At 42.4% G+C, this 15,482-nt stretch overlaps 4 protein-coding genes across 5 annotated transcripts; 2 read left to right on the forward strand and 2 right to left on the reverse strand.

Moving 5' to 3' along the window:
- The first annotated feature begins 407 nt into the window (after positions 1–407).
- On the forward strand, positions 408–2,514 carry LOC129592710 (uncharacterized). Its single transcript, XM_055488813.1, has 3 exons — positions 408–959; positions 1,044–1,115; positions 2,147–2,514. The coding sequence occupies exons 1-3, from the start codon at positions 649–651 to the stop codon at positions 2,352–2,354; spliced, it is 591 nt and encodes a 196-aa protein (XP_055344788.1). The 5' UTR covers positions 408–648; the 3' UTR covers positions 2,355–2,514.
- Positions 2,515–5,390: 2,876 nt separating this feature from the next.
- On the reverse strand, positions 5,391–8,129 carry LOC129592647 (uncharacterized). The gene is made up of 4 exons (XM_055488729.1): positions 7,873–8,129; positions 7,531–7,789; positions 6,541–7,204; positions 5,391–6,474 (listed from the first exon to the last, which is right to left on the reverse strand). The coding sequence occupies exons 1-4, from the start codon at positions 7,992–7,994 to the stop codon at positions 5,639–5,641; spliced, it is 1,881 nt and encodes a 626-aa protein (XP_055344704.1). The 5' UTR covers positions 7,995–8,129; the 3' UTR covers positions 5,391–5,638.
- Positions 8,130–10,109: 1,980 nt separating this feature from the next.
- On the reverse strand, positions 10,110–11,332 carry LOC129592701 (adhesive plaque matrix protein-like). 2 transcript variants are annotated; one of them, XM_055488803.1, is made up of 5 exons: positions 11,144–11,332; positions 10,968–11,063; positions 10,677–10,862; positions 10,502–10,577; positions 10,110–10,430 (listed from the first exon to the last, which is right to left on the reverse strand). In XM_055488803.1, exons 1-5 carry the CDS (start codon positions 11,278–11,280, stop codon positions 10,284–10,286), a joined length of 642 nt encoding a protein of 213 aa, XP_055344778.1. In that variant the 5' UTR covers positions 11,281–11,332; the 3' UTR covers positions 10,110–10,283. The 2 variants fall into 2 exon arrangements, with proteins under 2 accessions (XP_055344778.1, XP_055344777.1); XM_055488802.1 differs by having other exon boundaries at positions 10,962–11,063.
- Positions 11,333–11,721: 389 nt separating this feature from the next.
- LOC129592711 (uncharacterized) lies at positions 11,722–13,279 on the forward strand. Its single transcript, XM_055488814.1, has 4 exons — positions 11,722–11,862; positions 11,972–12,041; positions 12,590–12,950; positions 13,021–13,279. Exons 1-4 carry the CDS (start codon positions 11,799–11,801, stop codon positions 13,093–13,095), a joined length of 570 nt encoding a protein of 189 aa, XP_055344789.1. The 5' UTR covers positions 11,722–11,798; the 3' UTR covers positions 13,096–13,279.
- The last annotated feature ends 2,203 nt before the right edge of the window (positions 13,280–15,482 follow it).

A 15,482-nucleotide genomic window follows, 5' to 3' on the forward strand; every position in this document is an offset into this window, starting at 1 on the left:
AAGGAGTCGTACAAACGTTTTTGTTTGGACCAATGCGAGAAAATTTGTATGGTGAGGGTTTATTTTGCGGAAGTTTCATTTTTCTTTGTTTCTTTATGTTGCCTTGCACATGTAGCCGCGCGCTAGAGGGGCTGAGTTCTTGTGCAGAAGCGTGCACACAACGGAAGCATTGAACGCGTTGCAGCATTCCATAAAAAGCGAAAAATATTGAAGAAGTACTCGTACAAACTCGTAGTTGCATCAAATTTCAAGCACCCGTAACAGTCGGTCGACTATCACCGGCTTTCGCGTTATCGGCATGGTCACACGACGCTTTCCTCTCAGCCACTGCTCTGTACGTACATGCAGGTTTCGCGTATTTGCCGGTACAGTTTTCTCAGTGTGCAAAACTGCAAAAGCACGTTTCAACATGCCGGATCATGTTTCTTCACACTGCATAATCGGTAAATTTTTCACTCAAAGAATTGTATAAAATTCTAGGCAAAACCCCAGAAAATTGCAATAGTTTCGTCCGAGTTTGATTTTTGATTTAGACATCAATAGAACGGCTATTTAGCACCTCACTCAAGTTGTTTAAAATACTGCTTTATTACCGGACTACTTATACAGTCGCCAGAGGGACATTGTTAACAGCCTGTTTAACTGAAAATGCCACCCGCTGGAAAACGAGCGAAATTCGACAATGCCACGGTGTCCCGCATCCTGGCCAGCCTGCCAGAAGATAGTTCTGATCCTGATAATCAGTATGTTCTCGGATTGATAACCGATCGCCAGCGACAATGCATGCAGGCCGCTAGACGGGCTAGAAAACAGCGATCTAAGAAGCCCGAGGATGATCTCGTTTCACCGGTGGCACCAGTCGATGAAGTGGAAATACCGGTATACGACATAAATCCCAGTGATCTGCAAGTGTTTACTCCAGGATTTCTCAACTGTTCTGAAAGGGACATTGACCGATGGTAAATGAAATGAAGACGATAACTCCTCTTCGGGAAATGTGTTATCCGTGCTAACTCTAACATTGTGCTGACTGAATTTGCCAGGGTACGGACTAATTTTATTCAGGTGGAGGAAAAAGAGCTGTACACCAATTATGTTCTTCTCTTTTTCAGAAGGTCAGTCTGCAACCACGACACACTGTTACGTGTTTTTAATAGATCAGAGTCATAACACTAAATGGGCTACCGATCACTTCGGCCGTTTTCATTTCGGCCGCGCTCATTTCGGCCAAAGTTTTTCGGCCGCCACTCACTTCGGCCGCCACTCACTTCGGCCGCCATTCACTTCGGCCACAGAACATTTCAGCGGAAATTGGGTTTTCCAAAACTTTTAATATGCACCGTGTAACTACAGAGTGGCTAAGTCCTTACGCGCAAAAAGTTGATCAGATTCTATTTAATTTTGCACACACAATTTGCTTGAGCAGTTTTTGAAGTGTTACAGTCACCATAATGTCTCATATTCCCGATTGTTCTGATTAACATCTTAACCTAAAAATACCTATGAAAACATAAGAAAATCGAAAAAAAGAAAAGAAACCATAAGAAAGCTAAGAAATCCTAAGAAAACTAAAGTAACCTAAGAAGCCTAAAAAACCCATAACAAATCTAAGAAAACACAGAAAGCCTAAGAAACCTAAGAAAACTGAACAAACATAAGAAAACCTAAGAAAGCTAAGAAAACCTACAAAACCTAAAAACATCTAAGAAAACCTAACAAACCTTAAAACCCTAAGAAAACATAAAAAACCAAAGAAAACCTAGAAAATGTAGGAAACCCAAGAAAAGCTAAGATGGCCGAAACGTCCAGTTGCCGAAATGAGCATTGGCCGAATTGAGTGTTGGCCGAAGTGAGCCACGGCCGAAATGAACGTTGGCCGAAGTGAACCTGTGCGGCCGAAATGTAACGCGGCCGAAGTGATCGGACGCGCACTAAATGGCTATATAGAATATGATTGCAGATAGATATGATAATTATGTGGAACAGATATATTAATGATCTTATAGAGCAGCAGCAGACTATATAAACCGATATAATTATGGTCGGTAATATCAGATTTTGTTGCCATGTTCTTGGCTGGTCAATAAGTAAAATGGTAAAATACAGACGTACAAGCGTATAATATTTAATTAATTATTGTTTTAAGGTATGCCGAAAGTCAAAAATGGATTCAAAAGCCGCGTCAAAGTGCTTCTGTCAAGAGGTATCTCGATATTGTCTTAGACTCCAAATGTCGACGCGACAAGAACGATGGGAACCGGGACTACCAAAGCTGCCTCGCTCTTTCACCGGACGGAAAATCAAACTTTGTTCAGTTTACCAGACTTCCTCTGTCAAAGATTATCAAAAGTTAATTCGAATTATAACTAATAATGTATAATGAACATTTTCACTGTAATAATTATTTTAAAATCTTTAAACGAAGTATAAAGTGCATTGAAATGCAGCAGTCAACGTATTTTTTCGAGCAGCCACTTTAATTTCTACATTTCTACTGTTCGAAAGGCGATTAAATACACAAATAAATGGCATGCTATTCTGATAATCATACGATATTACCACCCCTACTGATTACCACACCGCAGCTCACTAGCAGTTTGAAATATGACTATCAATTTTGGTACAGCTGAAGAGCCCCATCAGTTTGGTGATACCTGAAAATATTTACTGACATCTATGTGCATTTGCTTAACAGTTTCCAAACATTTACTTTGAAGGTTATCATGTCCACGTAATACTGGCGATATGCAAACACATGTTAAACCTATACAGTATGGAAAATGGAAAACGGTGAGCGCTATACCGTCACCACATTCCCGTAGTCCCATTTTGTTGTGCCAGCTGCATTACGCTAGTCCCTTCCTACAGCAGACTGTGCCAATTCGTAATCGATAATGCCACGAAAATGCGTCTAGTCAGCTTACTGCTAACAAATTGTTTCACGGTCACTCAAAGTACTATGACATAATCGTGCAAACTGCTTTACCGCTTCCGTAAGGATCTCCAGCTTGCATCTGTTTAAATTGAGTAGTAACGAAAAACTAGCAAAAACACGTAAATATGACCATTATCACGTTTCTCGATATACCTTTGGAAAGGATGTTGAAACCATGGATAAAATTGCTACGTTTTGCCGGTTTTGGAAACTTTGCGGCCCATCATTGCTACGCAAAATCAAAAATTTGCAGTGCATTGCACAGAACTCTCCTACGTATATGGAGTGTCTGGTTAGTGGCCAATGCCCTGATGATCGCTGCATTCTTTTTTCACAAAACTTTGGGACGCGCGACGAATTCCACGGAAGATGTTTTATCGGTTGCAGCTGCAACGCAAAGTCAGCTGGCACTGATTTACAGCACAATTTATACGGCCATCGTTTTTAATAGTATCACATCGTTCTTAGATCGACTGATCGTCCTCAGCCAGCCATTTTTAACGTACACCAACAGACGAATTGTCCTGCTTATGGTTGTCGCTTTAAGCTTCTACAATGTGGTCATGATAGTGTTGTACGGTGTGCAGCCCTTTTTGCGATTTCCGACCACCGAATTCAACGTTTATCGAGACATCTATTGCAGCTTCGTTGAATGCCAAAAAAACTCGAAAGCGTTTTACATAATTGACGCGCTGTCCGCCTTTTCTACGTTATGCAAACTTTTGATGATTTATGCTGAAAAGGTCATGCATTCTTTCACCATAACCCTAAGTTTGATTTTAGGATTGACCTTTCAGCGCCTTGTGACGAAAATCCGCTGCTGTTACGATAGACGAGAAAAGTCATTTATAGCGTCTGTCGGTAATCTTATGCTTAAGCACGTCGAACTGGAGAAACACCTTTTGGGTCTTGACGATATCCTGTCGTTTGTGACCATGATGCGCTACGGTTCAGATGTGCTGGGACTGTTGTCGTATAAGCGACAGGAGGCAGAACCATCCAGTATGTTCTTCGCATATCTGTATTTGGTCCAGATTATTGTGGACGTGACGTCAAGAACGCTGGTATTTATTTACACTAACGAAAGGGTAAGGTATCTGTACATTCGTATCATGAGTCGTATGTGTCAAAATCATGCATGCACTGAAATGCAGTACGACAATTTTATCAACGAGTGATTGTAGTATTGTGGCACAAGTCACAAACCACCAACGCAGCTCAACGCGGCTGCTCAGTGCGCGCAAACGATTGATAATGAATGCGTTACCGGTTTAATTGGAACCGACAATAGTTTTTTTCGCTTTCCTTCTTCTGGAATTAATAGATGTGATTACGGGAAGTCTCTCAAATACCCGTATTACTGTACACCCGTATTATTACAGTATGCGTCGATATTTCGTAAGCCTGATTTTTAGGCGAAAGCAGCTGTTCCGATCTTGGAAGATGTTTTGATTATGGACAACGAAATGAGTCTCACTCAACGCAACCGGTTCTTGATCCACATTAACCGGCTGAAAACCAACAACATCGGCATGTCATTGGCAAAAATTGTTGTCGTGGATCGCACTTTCATTGCTACGGTAAGCGGATGTCTGAATCCACGTTACGTTTTGCCGACGATTTGTCGTTCAGACTAAGTTATCGATGTACGTACCTGATTTCAAAAATTAATGGTTTTTTAGCTTATTGGTGGTATCTTGACGTACCTTTTGCTCATGTGGCAGCTGGACGATGGTGATTTCAACAACAAAAAGCAGCTTCAGCTGGATATTCTGCTGCAGTCAACTTTGAGGGCTTATTTAAATCACAATAACTACACTGTTACGGGAATAGTGTAATATACTGTGACAATTCGATTGCCACGGGTAACGGGAATATTGTTTTTTTTGTTCTGTTGCCCTGTTATTAGCATTTGTTAACTTCCGATACATATGCATTACTGTTGTATTTTCTGCTTTTTTTATACGGTGTTACCGTTATGGTCGATGAAGATATAATTGGAATTGAACACGAATACCGTCAAATTGACAAGAAAAAATGGCCACTCATAAAACTAAATATTTAAATTTTACAGCATCTATTTCAATATTGACCGCATGCAATGTAGCTTAAAATACTGTTGCTGGTTATATAATTATCACTTATTATTATTCAGAATAATATTATTATGTGGCAACAAGTAAGTATCAATGGAAAACTGGATACTGGATTGGACGTTTAAGGTAGAGTATGCATTTCTGACAAACAACAGATAAGTGATATTAGAGTATTTATATGTGCAAAGTTTTTCTCATATTGATATATATTTGGAAAATTCAATTTTGATTTATGAATCTTAATTGAGGAGATGTGCCATATTGTAGAAAAAAACTTGAATAATTGCCTATAGTCGGAGAATCGTGTTTTTACGGTTGATGTAATAAAGTGAACAAACCCATCCGGTCGGCACTCATAGCTCAAAATCATCATAATTTAATTTTAACTGATCAAGTACAAAAAACACTGTCGCATGATTATGCAAAACCGCCACTCAAGAGTCATGTCAGAAAAATGGAAAGCAATGTCAATAAAGCTCAATAGCCAGTATGTACAGTGTCCACTGAACAAACACAGTCTGTATAGCCATACTACACGACGGTGTCACGATCACTCAATTCGATAAATTATCATTTCCACCACCGCCCACCGCGGCTGTACTGCAGCTCAGTAGCTCTTCAAGAGACCGGCCAGTTTGCGGTAGCTGACATAGGGCACCGGGGAATAACCGTACGGCTGCGGCTCATAGGGGTTAGCGTTGTAGCTCTTCAAGTAGCTGGCATAACTGGCCACCGTGGGATATTTGTCGTGTTTGTAGTGGTAGGGTTTGTTGTGCTCATAGGCGGCGGGATACTCCGCAGCATACGTATTGTAAGGAAACAGCGGCAGGATGTAGGATTTCTCCGGCTGGTACTCGGGTTTGTACAGGTCCTTCTCGTAGTCGGCCGGCTTGTAGATGGGCTTGGTGACGTACTCCTTGTACATGGGCTTCTCCATGTGGTAGGATGGTTTCTCTAAAGGCACTGGATAGGCGACGGGCTGCGGGGCGACGTACGCGGGTTTCTCCATCGGGTATGCGGTCTTTTCAGGATAGGCGTTGTACGCTGGCTTCTCGACGTAGACGTTGTACTGGGGTTTCTCCACTGGGTATGCGGGTTTTTCGTAAGCGGGCTTCTCGTACGCGGGCTTATCGTAGATAGGCTTTTCGTATACGGGCTTGTCATACACAGGACGTTCGTACGCTGGTTTATCGTAGATGGGCTTTTCGTATACCGGCTTATCATACATGGGCTTTTCGTACATGGGTTTGTCGTAGCTTGGCTTATCGTAGACAGGCTTCTCATAGGCTGGCTTGTCATAGACTGGCTTGTCATAGATCGGCTTTTCATAGGCTGGCTTGTCATACACAGGCTTTTCATACACCGGCTTCTCTACGGGATAGATGACCTTTTCATACACTGGCTTTTCGGCGGGATAAACTGGCTTGTCATACGCCGGCTTATCTGCAGAATACACAATCTTATCAACAATAATTGTGTAGCCAGGAATATGATGCGGCGGATACGCACTGTAGGCAGGCTTTTCGTAATGAACTGGGTACGCCGGCTTCTCCATGGGAAGAGGATAAGGGGCAACATATCCTGGCTTCTCATAGACGGGCTTTTCAGCCGGGTAGACGTTGTACACGGGCTTCTCCATGGGATAGACTGGTTTGTCGTGGTAGACGGGCTTTTCCATGGGATACACCGGCTTCTCGTGGTACATCGGCTTTTCGGCGGGATAGACAGCGGGCTTCTCGTACGCTGGTTTTTCTACGGGATACACCGGCTTGTCCAGCGGGTAGACGGCGGGCTTCTCGTACATGATGCGCTCAGCCGGGTAGTGCGCTTTCGGGGCGGGATAGGCCGGGTAGTCGTAGACCTTCTCAGCGTACGCTTTGTACGGCATCTTCTCGTGGACGGAGTAGACGGTGGGCGTCTTGGGGTAGACCTCATCGTACACCGGCATTTTGTGGTGTTTGTGCGGCGCGTATTCCGGAACGTACTTGGAGGGCGTGTAGCCTTTGGCGTAGGCCGGGATGATTGGAGTGTATGAGAGAGGATTGTAGGCCGGCTTCACCGGGTAGAGATTCATGAAGTTGGGAACGTAGGATTTGTCGACGGGGTAGGCGTTGTTGTAGCTCTGCGGCGGGTAGTCTTCGTCTTTGTAGATGGGATCGCAGTTATAGTCAACCTGCACAGTGAATTAACGTTCCGTAAAGTTTTATATGAAGCTATATTATTAGATTAAGTAACCTTTTGCAACTCATGAAATACATCGAGTAATGAAGTTACAAAAGCCACAAAATTAAAAAATTATAACATTCAGAAAAGTTCTTACTGTAGGCGGCTATAACCAGGAAGCCAATGTTTTAAGAAAACAAATTTGTAAAATTACTGTGTAGTGAAAAATTTAAAGTATTCGTTTAATTGTACGCAATAAAAAAATAACTTAAAAAAAATAAAAAAATTGTGGTGAAAATTAATAGATCATGAAATAGGCATATTATGCAATCATACCTTGTGCGGCCAATCACAGACGAGGAGGTAATTGTTGAATTTGGTGAAGGGCGGGCAGTCGAATGTCTCCAGACGACCGTCTTCTTGGCAAATATGGAAGATTTTGCATCCGTGTGCGGGATTGCCATAGTAGCCGTGGGCGTGACCATGGCACGTTGCTGTGGGATAAGGCGAAGAGTACGACCGGCTGTCATAGTTGGGAGCATATGCGGCGCGTCCGTAACTCAAGGCAGTTTCCGCAACACCGGACTCAACAATCCTAATAAGTACAATTCACAAATAAAATACCCGGATTTAGAGGGATATTTGGAGGATAATAAACGGGGAATTCAAATTCCATACTTGCTAGCTTCCAGGTTGAGGGGAGATCCATGCTCGGTGGAGTTGCCCTTATCGGCGGGGATAGGTTGAGCAATTAGTCCCGTTACGGTCAGACACAGTACGACCGCTGTGGTCGCTCGCATGATGCCGGTTGTGAGAAAAAAAAAGACCGAGCGAAAAATCCGCCGACTGAACTACACAACGCGCACGCTACAACAGCTAACTGCTTTTTTTGCGCACCGACTGGAGAAAGCTCACGGAAATGACTTGAAGGGGAAATGCAGATGATGATACTCCTCGGCATCCGCTCTCAGGCCATTATATACACACCGGCATAAGGGCTAATTAACATTGACAGCAAGGGAAAATATCTGTCTCGCACCTATTTTTCTTATCTCGGTAAATATGTAACACACCGCCACTTGTTTGATACTTGAACGTCGACTTGTACGCCGTAGCTATGTCGGTTACATAGTGAGACGCATCCATCATAGCCCGCCGACGTGATTGTACTGTATTGGTTGTCATTCTGTACCATCTCCGCATTTAACTTCGCTCTGATGAATTTGTCAGAGACCACTTCGCAATTAAAAAATTCAACCCGGGTCGAAGAGATGAAACGGCTAAATAAATTACTACGCTCTACAAAACTAAATTTTGCTCGTAAACTTAACATTGTGCTCACTAATTTATGCATTAAAGCTCAGTAAATTGGTAGCAGAAAACGCAATATTTAAAAGAACCTAATTCTGAACTGCGTTAATCTGAGCGCATCAATTTTTTTATTAACCGGTAGAGATTACCGGTTTTTGTCTTGGACTGTTTTCTCCATCCTTGTATTATCAATCCAGATTTCAGTTTTTGCACGTTTATTTAGACAAATGTCTCAGTTAATAAATGTAATATTAAAAACGATAATAATTCTGAATTGCGCCTTAAAGCGCATTACATCATTTTATTTTGAGATTACCGCCTGCGTGCTTCTGCTGTTTTTTGTCAGTCCAGAATATAATTTTTGCATATTAATTGGGACCTAAGGATTTGAATATAATTTTTGCAGAACTAATTCTTAATGAACCTGCCGTTTTTTATTTTCGTGCAGTAATAGCTTCGCAGCAAGCGGCAGGTTTATTATTAATAAAGCAATGTCGCAATCATCTGTAATATTGTTAATAGAGCATTGCCATGTTCTTTTGTGAATTTACGTTGTAACATATTTTATTTGCTGACTTTGTTCTATATGGCGCCTGTATTATCTCTCGATATTATAATTAGGGAAGTGTTCCGCAATTTGCTTAAATATTATTAATGTTGCGACGACAACTAACAAAACAGAAGCACAGAAATCCGCCGAATTTCGCAGTAGCACGCAATTGTGGATGGTGGGAAAAACTGGCAACGCAACGGACGTGTGCGCTTTGATTGAGTAGCGCTAGAAATGGGCGTCGAGTTGGCAGGTGCTCTAACCCGGAACCTGGCGGGTACGCGCACATACATGCGGGGCTGCCCACGCGTCGTCCGACGATGTAACCATGTAGCCGCTTATTATAATAATCAGACTGATGTAACTCTCTTAATTTCCGCCGGCATGCTTTACGGTGCCCGACATATGACTCTGTTGACTTTGACCATTAACATTTTAGTACTGTCACGAAGTTCGTTGGTCAAGCGCGCGCCGGCCACGACGGCCAAGCTACCGTTATGCTGTTAGTCATGGTCGTTTGATTGCCGCTCACGCCAAGTGGGTCAGATGCGGCTATAAGAACCGGAATCAAACGTTTATCAAATCCTCACAAGTGGCCCGATCAAATAACTCTATAAACTAGCTGATTACAATGTTCATCTATTTTTTTGAGGAAGTGTTTTCAGCAGCACATGTATTTTATGCAATGACAACGCAATATTAATTCAATGACAACGTAGTATCTCATGTTATTTAGCGCATGTTAATAAATGTTCCGTAATTATACGTTGTAGATTAATACTCTACAATACTGTAGTTTTTTTCGAAGCAGTGCGTTATTTGGTTTAACTTACCACCGCTGCTCACTGCTTTTCTTTTGCTTATACCACCACTATGAATTATTGTATCACTACTCCATGGTTGGTGGTTTAAGAACGCCGATATCTTTGCAGCTTCATCAAACAGAAATATTATTATTATTATTTCGCCTGCATCGCACTAAAAGCATTACTCTAGAATCCAACACAACAGGTCATGGCATAAAATTATTTTTTTATTTCGTAATAACCGGTAGCATTCGTCATATTGCAATATGTGGCTTATATTTAGCAAGCCTAGGCAGCTCAATACGTCATAATATATTTTTCTGCGCAAAATGCAACAATAAAGTATAACAAAGCATGCAGGACATAAATTACATAAAATTACAACCGCTTAAGCGTCATCATTTATTTACAGCGCATAAAATTTAAAAATATTTCTTTGCATAACCCGGCTTTTCATAGCCCTTGTATCCTTCATAGGCTTTAGGATAGGATGCCGGCTTTTCGTAGGAGCGTGCTTCCGGATAGTAGGGCTTCTCTTCTTTATAAATGGGATTACAATACGAATCAACCTAAGCAAATACAGATTAGCCACATTAACACAGTGTTGCTGTTTGGTGGTCAACGCCAATCCGTTGTTTACTTTGTACGGCCAGTCGCACACCGCCAAGTAGTTGTTGAATTTCAAATACGCCGGGCAATCCATATAATCCAAGCGCCTAACAGACAAAAAATGACACTACAGGGTAACTCCAATAAATACTGGAAACAGAAATAATTATTCTGTAAAGCCCATGTAGAAAGCATCAAAAAGTTACCCGTCATATTGGCAAATGCTGAACGACCGGCAATCTTGTGCTACAATGCCGAACATTCCCGGAGTTTGTCCGTAGCAGTTCTGTGTCAGATAGGGTTCCCTGTACTCGTACGGCTCCCGGTATTCCGGCTTGTATTCTTTGTATTCCTTTTCTTTATATTCTTTCTCCTTGTATTCGGGTTTATACCTGTACCAGACACAAATAAACTTCTGTTTTTTACGTAACGTGGATTTAATATAAGTCGAAAAGAGTTTCGAATTTAATATGCATGTTAAAACAGCTTACTCATACTCATGTTTGTAGGCAGGTTCGTAGCTGGAATACTGATTTCCGTATGGTCCATACTGTCCGTACAGGTATGGACTGTAGCCGTTGCGGTATCGCGATCTGGAAAATATTCAAGTTTTATCGTTTTCAAAGACACCAGAAATAAAATAACTATGGCAGCGAAAGATTGGCAACAATACTTGTCGTAATAATAGCCACCCGCGCTGGCCGCCAGTTCTCCATTCGTGGCGTTGTTCTTCGTTCCATCCTGTGCGGCTCCCGAATTGCCGGCTGCATAACCGACGATACACACAAGACTTATCACGATGGAGAACATGTTGGCTCTGTAGATGGCAACCGAGATTAATTAGAAATGTAACACGCTGATAGTACACTGCACACACTGACCAACTGTTGCCGGTTGTGGCGGGGCTTTTTAATGCCACAGGAAGCCAGTCCTGTGCGCGCCGTGCGAACACACAATGCGCGCTGCGCATCGCTGCACTTGATCGTCTGTTTTTGCCGGGAACTGTACGATCCAGTCACTCAGCTGGTGAGCCGGAAGAATGGTCAGTGGTAATCGGATGCCGGCTGACCGATTAGAGGTTTACATCGCGGCGTTAAGAGAGATGCTGCACGTTGGCTGTTAATGAATGATTTGATTTTCATTAACGAGTGCAGCATATCGCGCGAGTGCACGAAATCTGAAGACTGTGATGATTGTTACTCTTGAGCTTCCATTCCGTTATGCGTAAATACACTTCCTTATAAACTCAGTTATGCAATCGTGGTGAAGTGCTGTCTTCTGATTGGAATTCTGTTAGTGTACTTGGCGAGTAATTGTATGGGCGTCTCATGGAGGGATTCATTGCGCCGGTTATTTTTTGGCTATTACAGTTCATTTCCGTCTACGGGAAAGGTATTTGTTTCGACTATGAAATTGCCTCCTTTATACGTGAAACGTTAAGATTACTTTGCGCAATACAGGATTCTTATTTGACGTCACTTTTCACCTTTTTTTAATGCAGAACTTGCACCGTTCAGAGTAATCCAACCGATACAGCTCCATGGAACGCATCCAAAAGCCAAAAATATCGAGTGAGTACGGTATGCTGATGTGTTCATAGATAGCTACAGCTTTGAGATTTATTTGCAACGTGATGCTTTGTTTTCTTAATCAAAAAGAATGAACCTTAATTTAGTAAATGTTAGTTTCTTTAAATGTAACGTGTAACGCTAACACTGTTCGTTGTAACGCAATTTTTGCTAAACAATTAATCAATAACTGTTTAGAGTCTTATGATTAGACTGTTCAGTTATCGGTAACATACAGTACACAAGAATACTGGTAATGCTTACTACGGCTGCGCAGCTCATGACCGATTTTCACGCGAGAACGTATACTCATTAATAAGCGTTCTGCTTTCCTGCACACTTAACAGTAAGACTAGTGCTGATGATATGCCCGGCTCAAAACGGAAAGTGTCATCTAATTACATATGTCTTGTCATTTTCGTATTATTCAATTCGGTAATACAGGAAGTCGTGTTATTTAGTTGTGGAAAATTAAATACCATTGCTTTTCTGTATTCGCTTGCTGTGAATAATGAGTGTCCCTCAAAATAAGCGTGACCTTGCACCAACAGTGAGAACAATCCGGAATACGTGCGGACCATCTTCAAAGTGCCCATACCCAACAATGCTCCTAGTATGGCGCAACATCAACCCGACAAAAAGCAGCTGCATGCCGCTGAAAACGAGCCGCTGCTAAACCAGCTGAGTCCCAATCGCACCGAGGACGCCCTCAACCACTCCATCCTGTCACCCACCGACATGCCCAGTGAGATGCTGATCTTCGCCACGGAGACTGCCATCAAAGCGGTAACGGCGTTCTCCAGTGTGTCCGATATGGCCGAGTATATGCGGATGAAGTTTGAGTCGCGGTTCTCCGTGACGGGAATGCCCGGCAACTGGCAGGCCAGTGTTGGGACGAACTTTGCCGCTAGTGTAAGTACACGTGATGCTGGTGCTCCGGTTCCGATCCGTAGTACTGCAATTTGGTTAAATTATATTGTAGATTCGCAAGAAAGTTGGAACGGGATTTTATGCCAGGTTAAAGGGAGTTTACTTCCTCGTCTATGCCACACCATAAGTCCCCTTTGCGCTTTTTGCTTGCCTGACGCTTCAGTAAACCAATCGCCGGGTGCTCTTGAAAACATTTTGTAAATATTTTGATATTATAATAATTTGTATTTGTGATGCCACTGTATTTTGGAGTGCAAAATACTGCAAATACTTGTGTGATGAAAAATCCCGTAAACCGGTTTGCGCAATTTCATAGCCTGGTAAGTTTGCACGTTCACTTTGTACGATTACTTTAAAAGATTAAGAAGCTCGATGCTGCTGAGAATATAAATGTACTCGTACGTATACAGTGACGGTATACTCGTATTTTTATGCAGACTTTACATATCCCGCTCAGGAGCGAATATCTATCATAAATCAATAACAATTATAGAGGCATTAAGATAATACATTAAAGCCATTTTGTGCGGTACAGAGCTGTACAGAACTGCGTTTTTCAAGAGCATTTGCATAAATTGTGAAGAACGTCAAGTGTTGCGGATCGCAGATCCGGTAACGCCACCATGAACAACAGCGGATCAAATATAGTTTGGACCAGTTTTAAATTGTTACCAATTTGGAATAATAATGCGACGTTGACGTAACGAATAAGCAAGTAAAATAAGTTATTCGGCGTCCAAAACAGAAACACTGACAAGGTCAACAGCGTCAGCATGAAAAACGACTTGGAAGTCGTCTTCATTCTGTCGCGCTCTGTCAAGAGCGCACTGTTCTTGGCTTGCGTAGTGGTATCATGCGAAACGGCCGCCACCGGTTGCGATACTGACACCGCGGGATCCGCAATTCGTCTTCGATATCGCAGCCGGCGAAATACAAAAAACGGATACGAAGCCAGAATAATGCATTCAGGGACAATGAAGAACATGGCCGAGATAGCGCTGATCCAAGTAGTTATAGGTGGGAAGTAACTAAGGTCACATCGCTGGTTAAGCCAATCCGTTCGATAATATAGGCCATCCAGGGCAATTCCCGGCACCGCGCAGATGTTAATTACCATGAACGTTGAGATGCAAATTACAGCGGCCATTTTGTGTGAATGATGGCGCTTGTAATTCATCGGTAATGCGATGGCCCAGCCGCGGTTCAGACTGATTAATAAATGCGTGATAGTCTGTGCGGCACTGAACACCAACTGAAAATATAGGCATAGTGTGCACAGAGTGGATTCCCAGTATAACGGCAAGATATCCTTGAGCAATAAGGGTACGGAGCTCAATGACAGGGCTTGACCGATATTGGAGAACATCAGGACCATAATGTAGATGCCAAACGGGGTTTGCAGTGTTGGCTTGACGCGGTAGATGTGGAGAAGGAATATGTTGGTAATGTACACCAGAATCGAAAGGGCACAGGTCAGTGTATGAGCGGATGTCCAGTGTTCGTACAGGAGAAACCGTATCGGGATTGTGCTGGAGTTCAACGGTAGTGTAGTATTGGTACTATTGTCAGCCATCTTTTACGCAGATACTTTGCTGTGCAGGAATGTGAAAGACATTCAAGGAGATACATTCAAGATTTTGAGATCATTCACGACCAGCCTGCGGCCAACAAATCTGCTTCGTCAGTGTGAAATTGGTTGGGGCCGTTTAATAAAACCTGCGGGAAATCCGGGAGTTAATATAAACTAAGTCAGTGGCTTGATTTTCTACACATAAGGATCAGAAAATTGTTGAAGCGAAACTTTGCTCCATTTCCGCCTTATTAAGTACTCCAGGGCATATGATTATTTTGAAATTTCTGTCTGCTTAAAGCATATTTTGAAATTTCTGTCTCTTTCAAATGATTTAAGGAGACAGAAATTGCAAAATAATCATATGCCCTGGATTAATAAGGTAAGAACACATCCGAAAAATTAATTACAGTAGAATCCTTACATCGTAACACGGTTTCCGGTTTCGGTGTACTAATCATCGGAGAAGTGTTGACACAGTCGTCGTAATTATGTTACCAATAAAGCATTAACCTTTGCTTCTTGCTCTTTGCTTGCTGTAAATAGTGCTGAACCAGATAAATGTAAACATCGCACAATGCACTGGTACCGGCACCAATCTAAATATAGGTTTTTACCATATATTCCTGCTACGCTTCGGTCATGCAGGTGCCCGCCAAAACCGAGTGCACTTTCACTTTCCTAGTAATATACACATTCAACATCTGACAACTAAAATGGGCTACACGTTAATGGCGCGCATACGTGCCACGTCATTGTCTGCGCTGTAAAGCAGACCTTTTCGCACAACATTCGTTAATTAAGCCTGTTGGAGGCTTCCACGGGATGGCCCTACTTCCGTTTACATACCCACTTCCGGTAAAGATGTCCTGTTTGGCGGACGCAGTCAGAGAAAAATACTAGATACAGTACCGTTGCCGAGAGCATAATATTGTGGGGTCACT

The sequence above is a fragment of the Paramacrobiotus metropolitanus genome, unplaced genomic scaffold (genome assembly GCF_019649055.1).
Source record: "Paramacrobiotus metropolitanus isolate TYO unplaced genomic scaffold, Prichtersi_v1.0 Parri_scaffold0000054, whole genome shotgun sequence".
NCBI classification, from domain to species: domain Eukaryota; kingdom Metazoa; phylum Tardigrada; class Eutardigrada; order Parachela; family Macrobiotidae; genus Paramacrobiotus; species Paramacrobiotus metropolitanus.

Excerpts from the sequence above, each read along its gene's own strand:
- LOC129592710 (XM_055488813.1), top strand. The coding sequence starts at position 649 with ATGCCACCCGCTGGAAAACGAGCGAAATTCGACAATGCCACGGTGTCC. Across the intron at positions 960-1,043 it reads GAAAGGGACATTGACCGATG|GGTACGGACTAATTTTATTC; the intron begins GTAAATGAAATG and ends TGAATTTGCCAG. Across the intron at positions 1,116-2,146 it reads GTTCTTCTCTTTTTCAGAAG|GTATGCCGAAAGTCAAAAAT; the intron begins GTCAGTCTGCAA and ends TATTGTTTTAAG.
- LOC129592711 (XM_055488814.1), top strand. The coding sequence starts at position 11,799 with ATGGAGGGATTCATTGCGCCGGTTATTTTTTGGCTATTACAGTTCATT. Across the intron at positions 11,863-11,971 it reads CATTTCCGTCTACGGGAAAG|AACTTGCACCGTTCAGAGTA; the intron begins GTATTTGTTTCG and ends TTTTTAATGCAG. Across the intron at positions 12,951-13,020 it reads GGACGAACTTTGCCGCTAGT|ATTCGCAAGAAAGTTGGAAC; the intron begins GTAAGTACACGT and ends ATTATATTGTAG.
- LOC129592701 (XM_055488802.1), bottom strand. The coding sequence starts at position 11,280 with ATGTTCTCCATCGTGATAAGTCTTGTGTGTATCGTCGGTTATGCAGCC. Across the intron at positions 11,064-11,143 it reads GGTGGCTATTATTACGACAA|ATCGCGATACCGCAACGGCT; the intron begins GTATTGTTGCCA and ends AATATTTTCCAG. Across the intron at positions 10,578-10,676 it reads AGCATTTGCCAATATGACGG|GCGCTTGGATTATATGGATT; the intron begins GTAACTTTTTGA and ends TTTGTCTGTTAG.
- LOC129592647 (XM_055488729.1), bottom strand. The coding sequence starts at position 7,994 with ATGCGAGCGACCACAGCGGTCGTACTGTGTCTGACCGTAACGGGACTA. Across the intron at positions 7,790-7,872 it reads CTCAACCTGGAAGCTAGCAA|GATTGTTGAGTCCGGTGTTG; the intron begins GTATGGAATTTG and ends TGTACTTATTAG. Across the intron at positions 7,205-7,530 it reads TCTGTGATTGGCCGCACAAG|GTTGACTATAACTGCGATCC; the intron begins GTATGATTGCAT and ends TTCACTGTGCAG.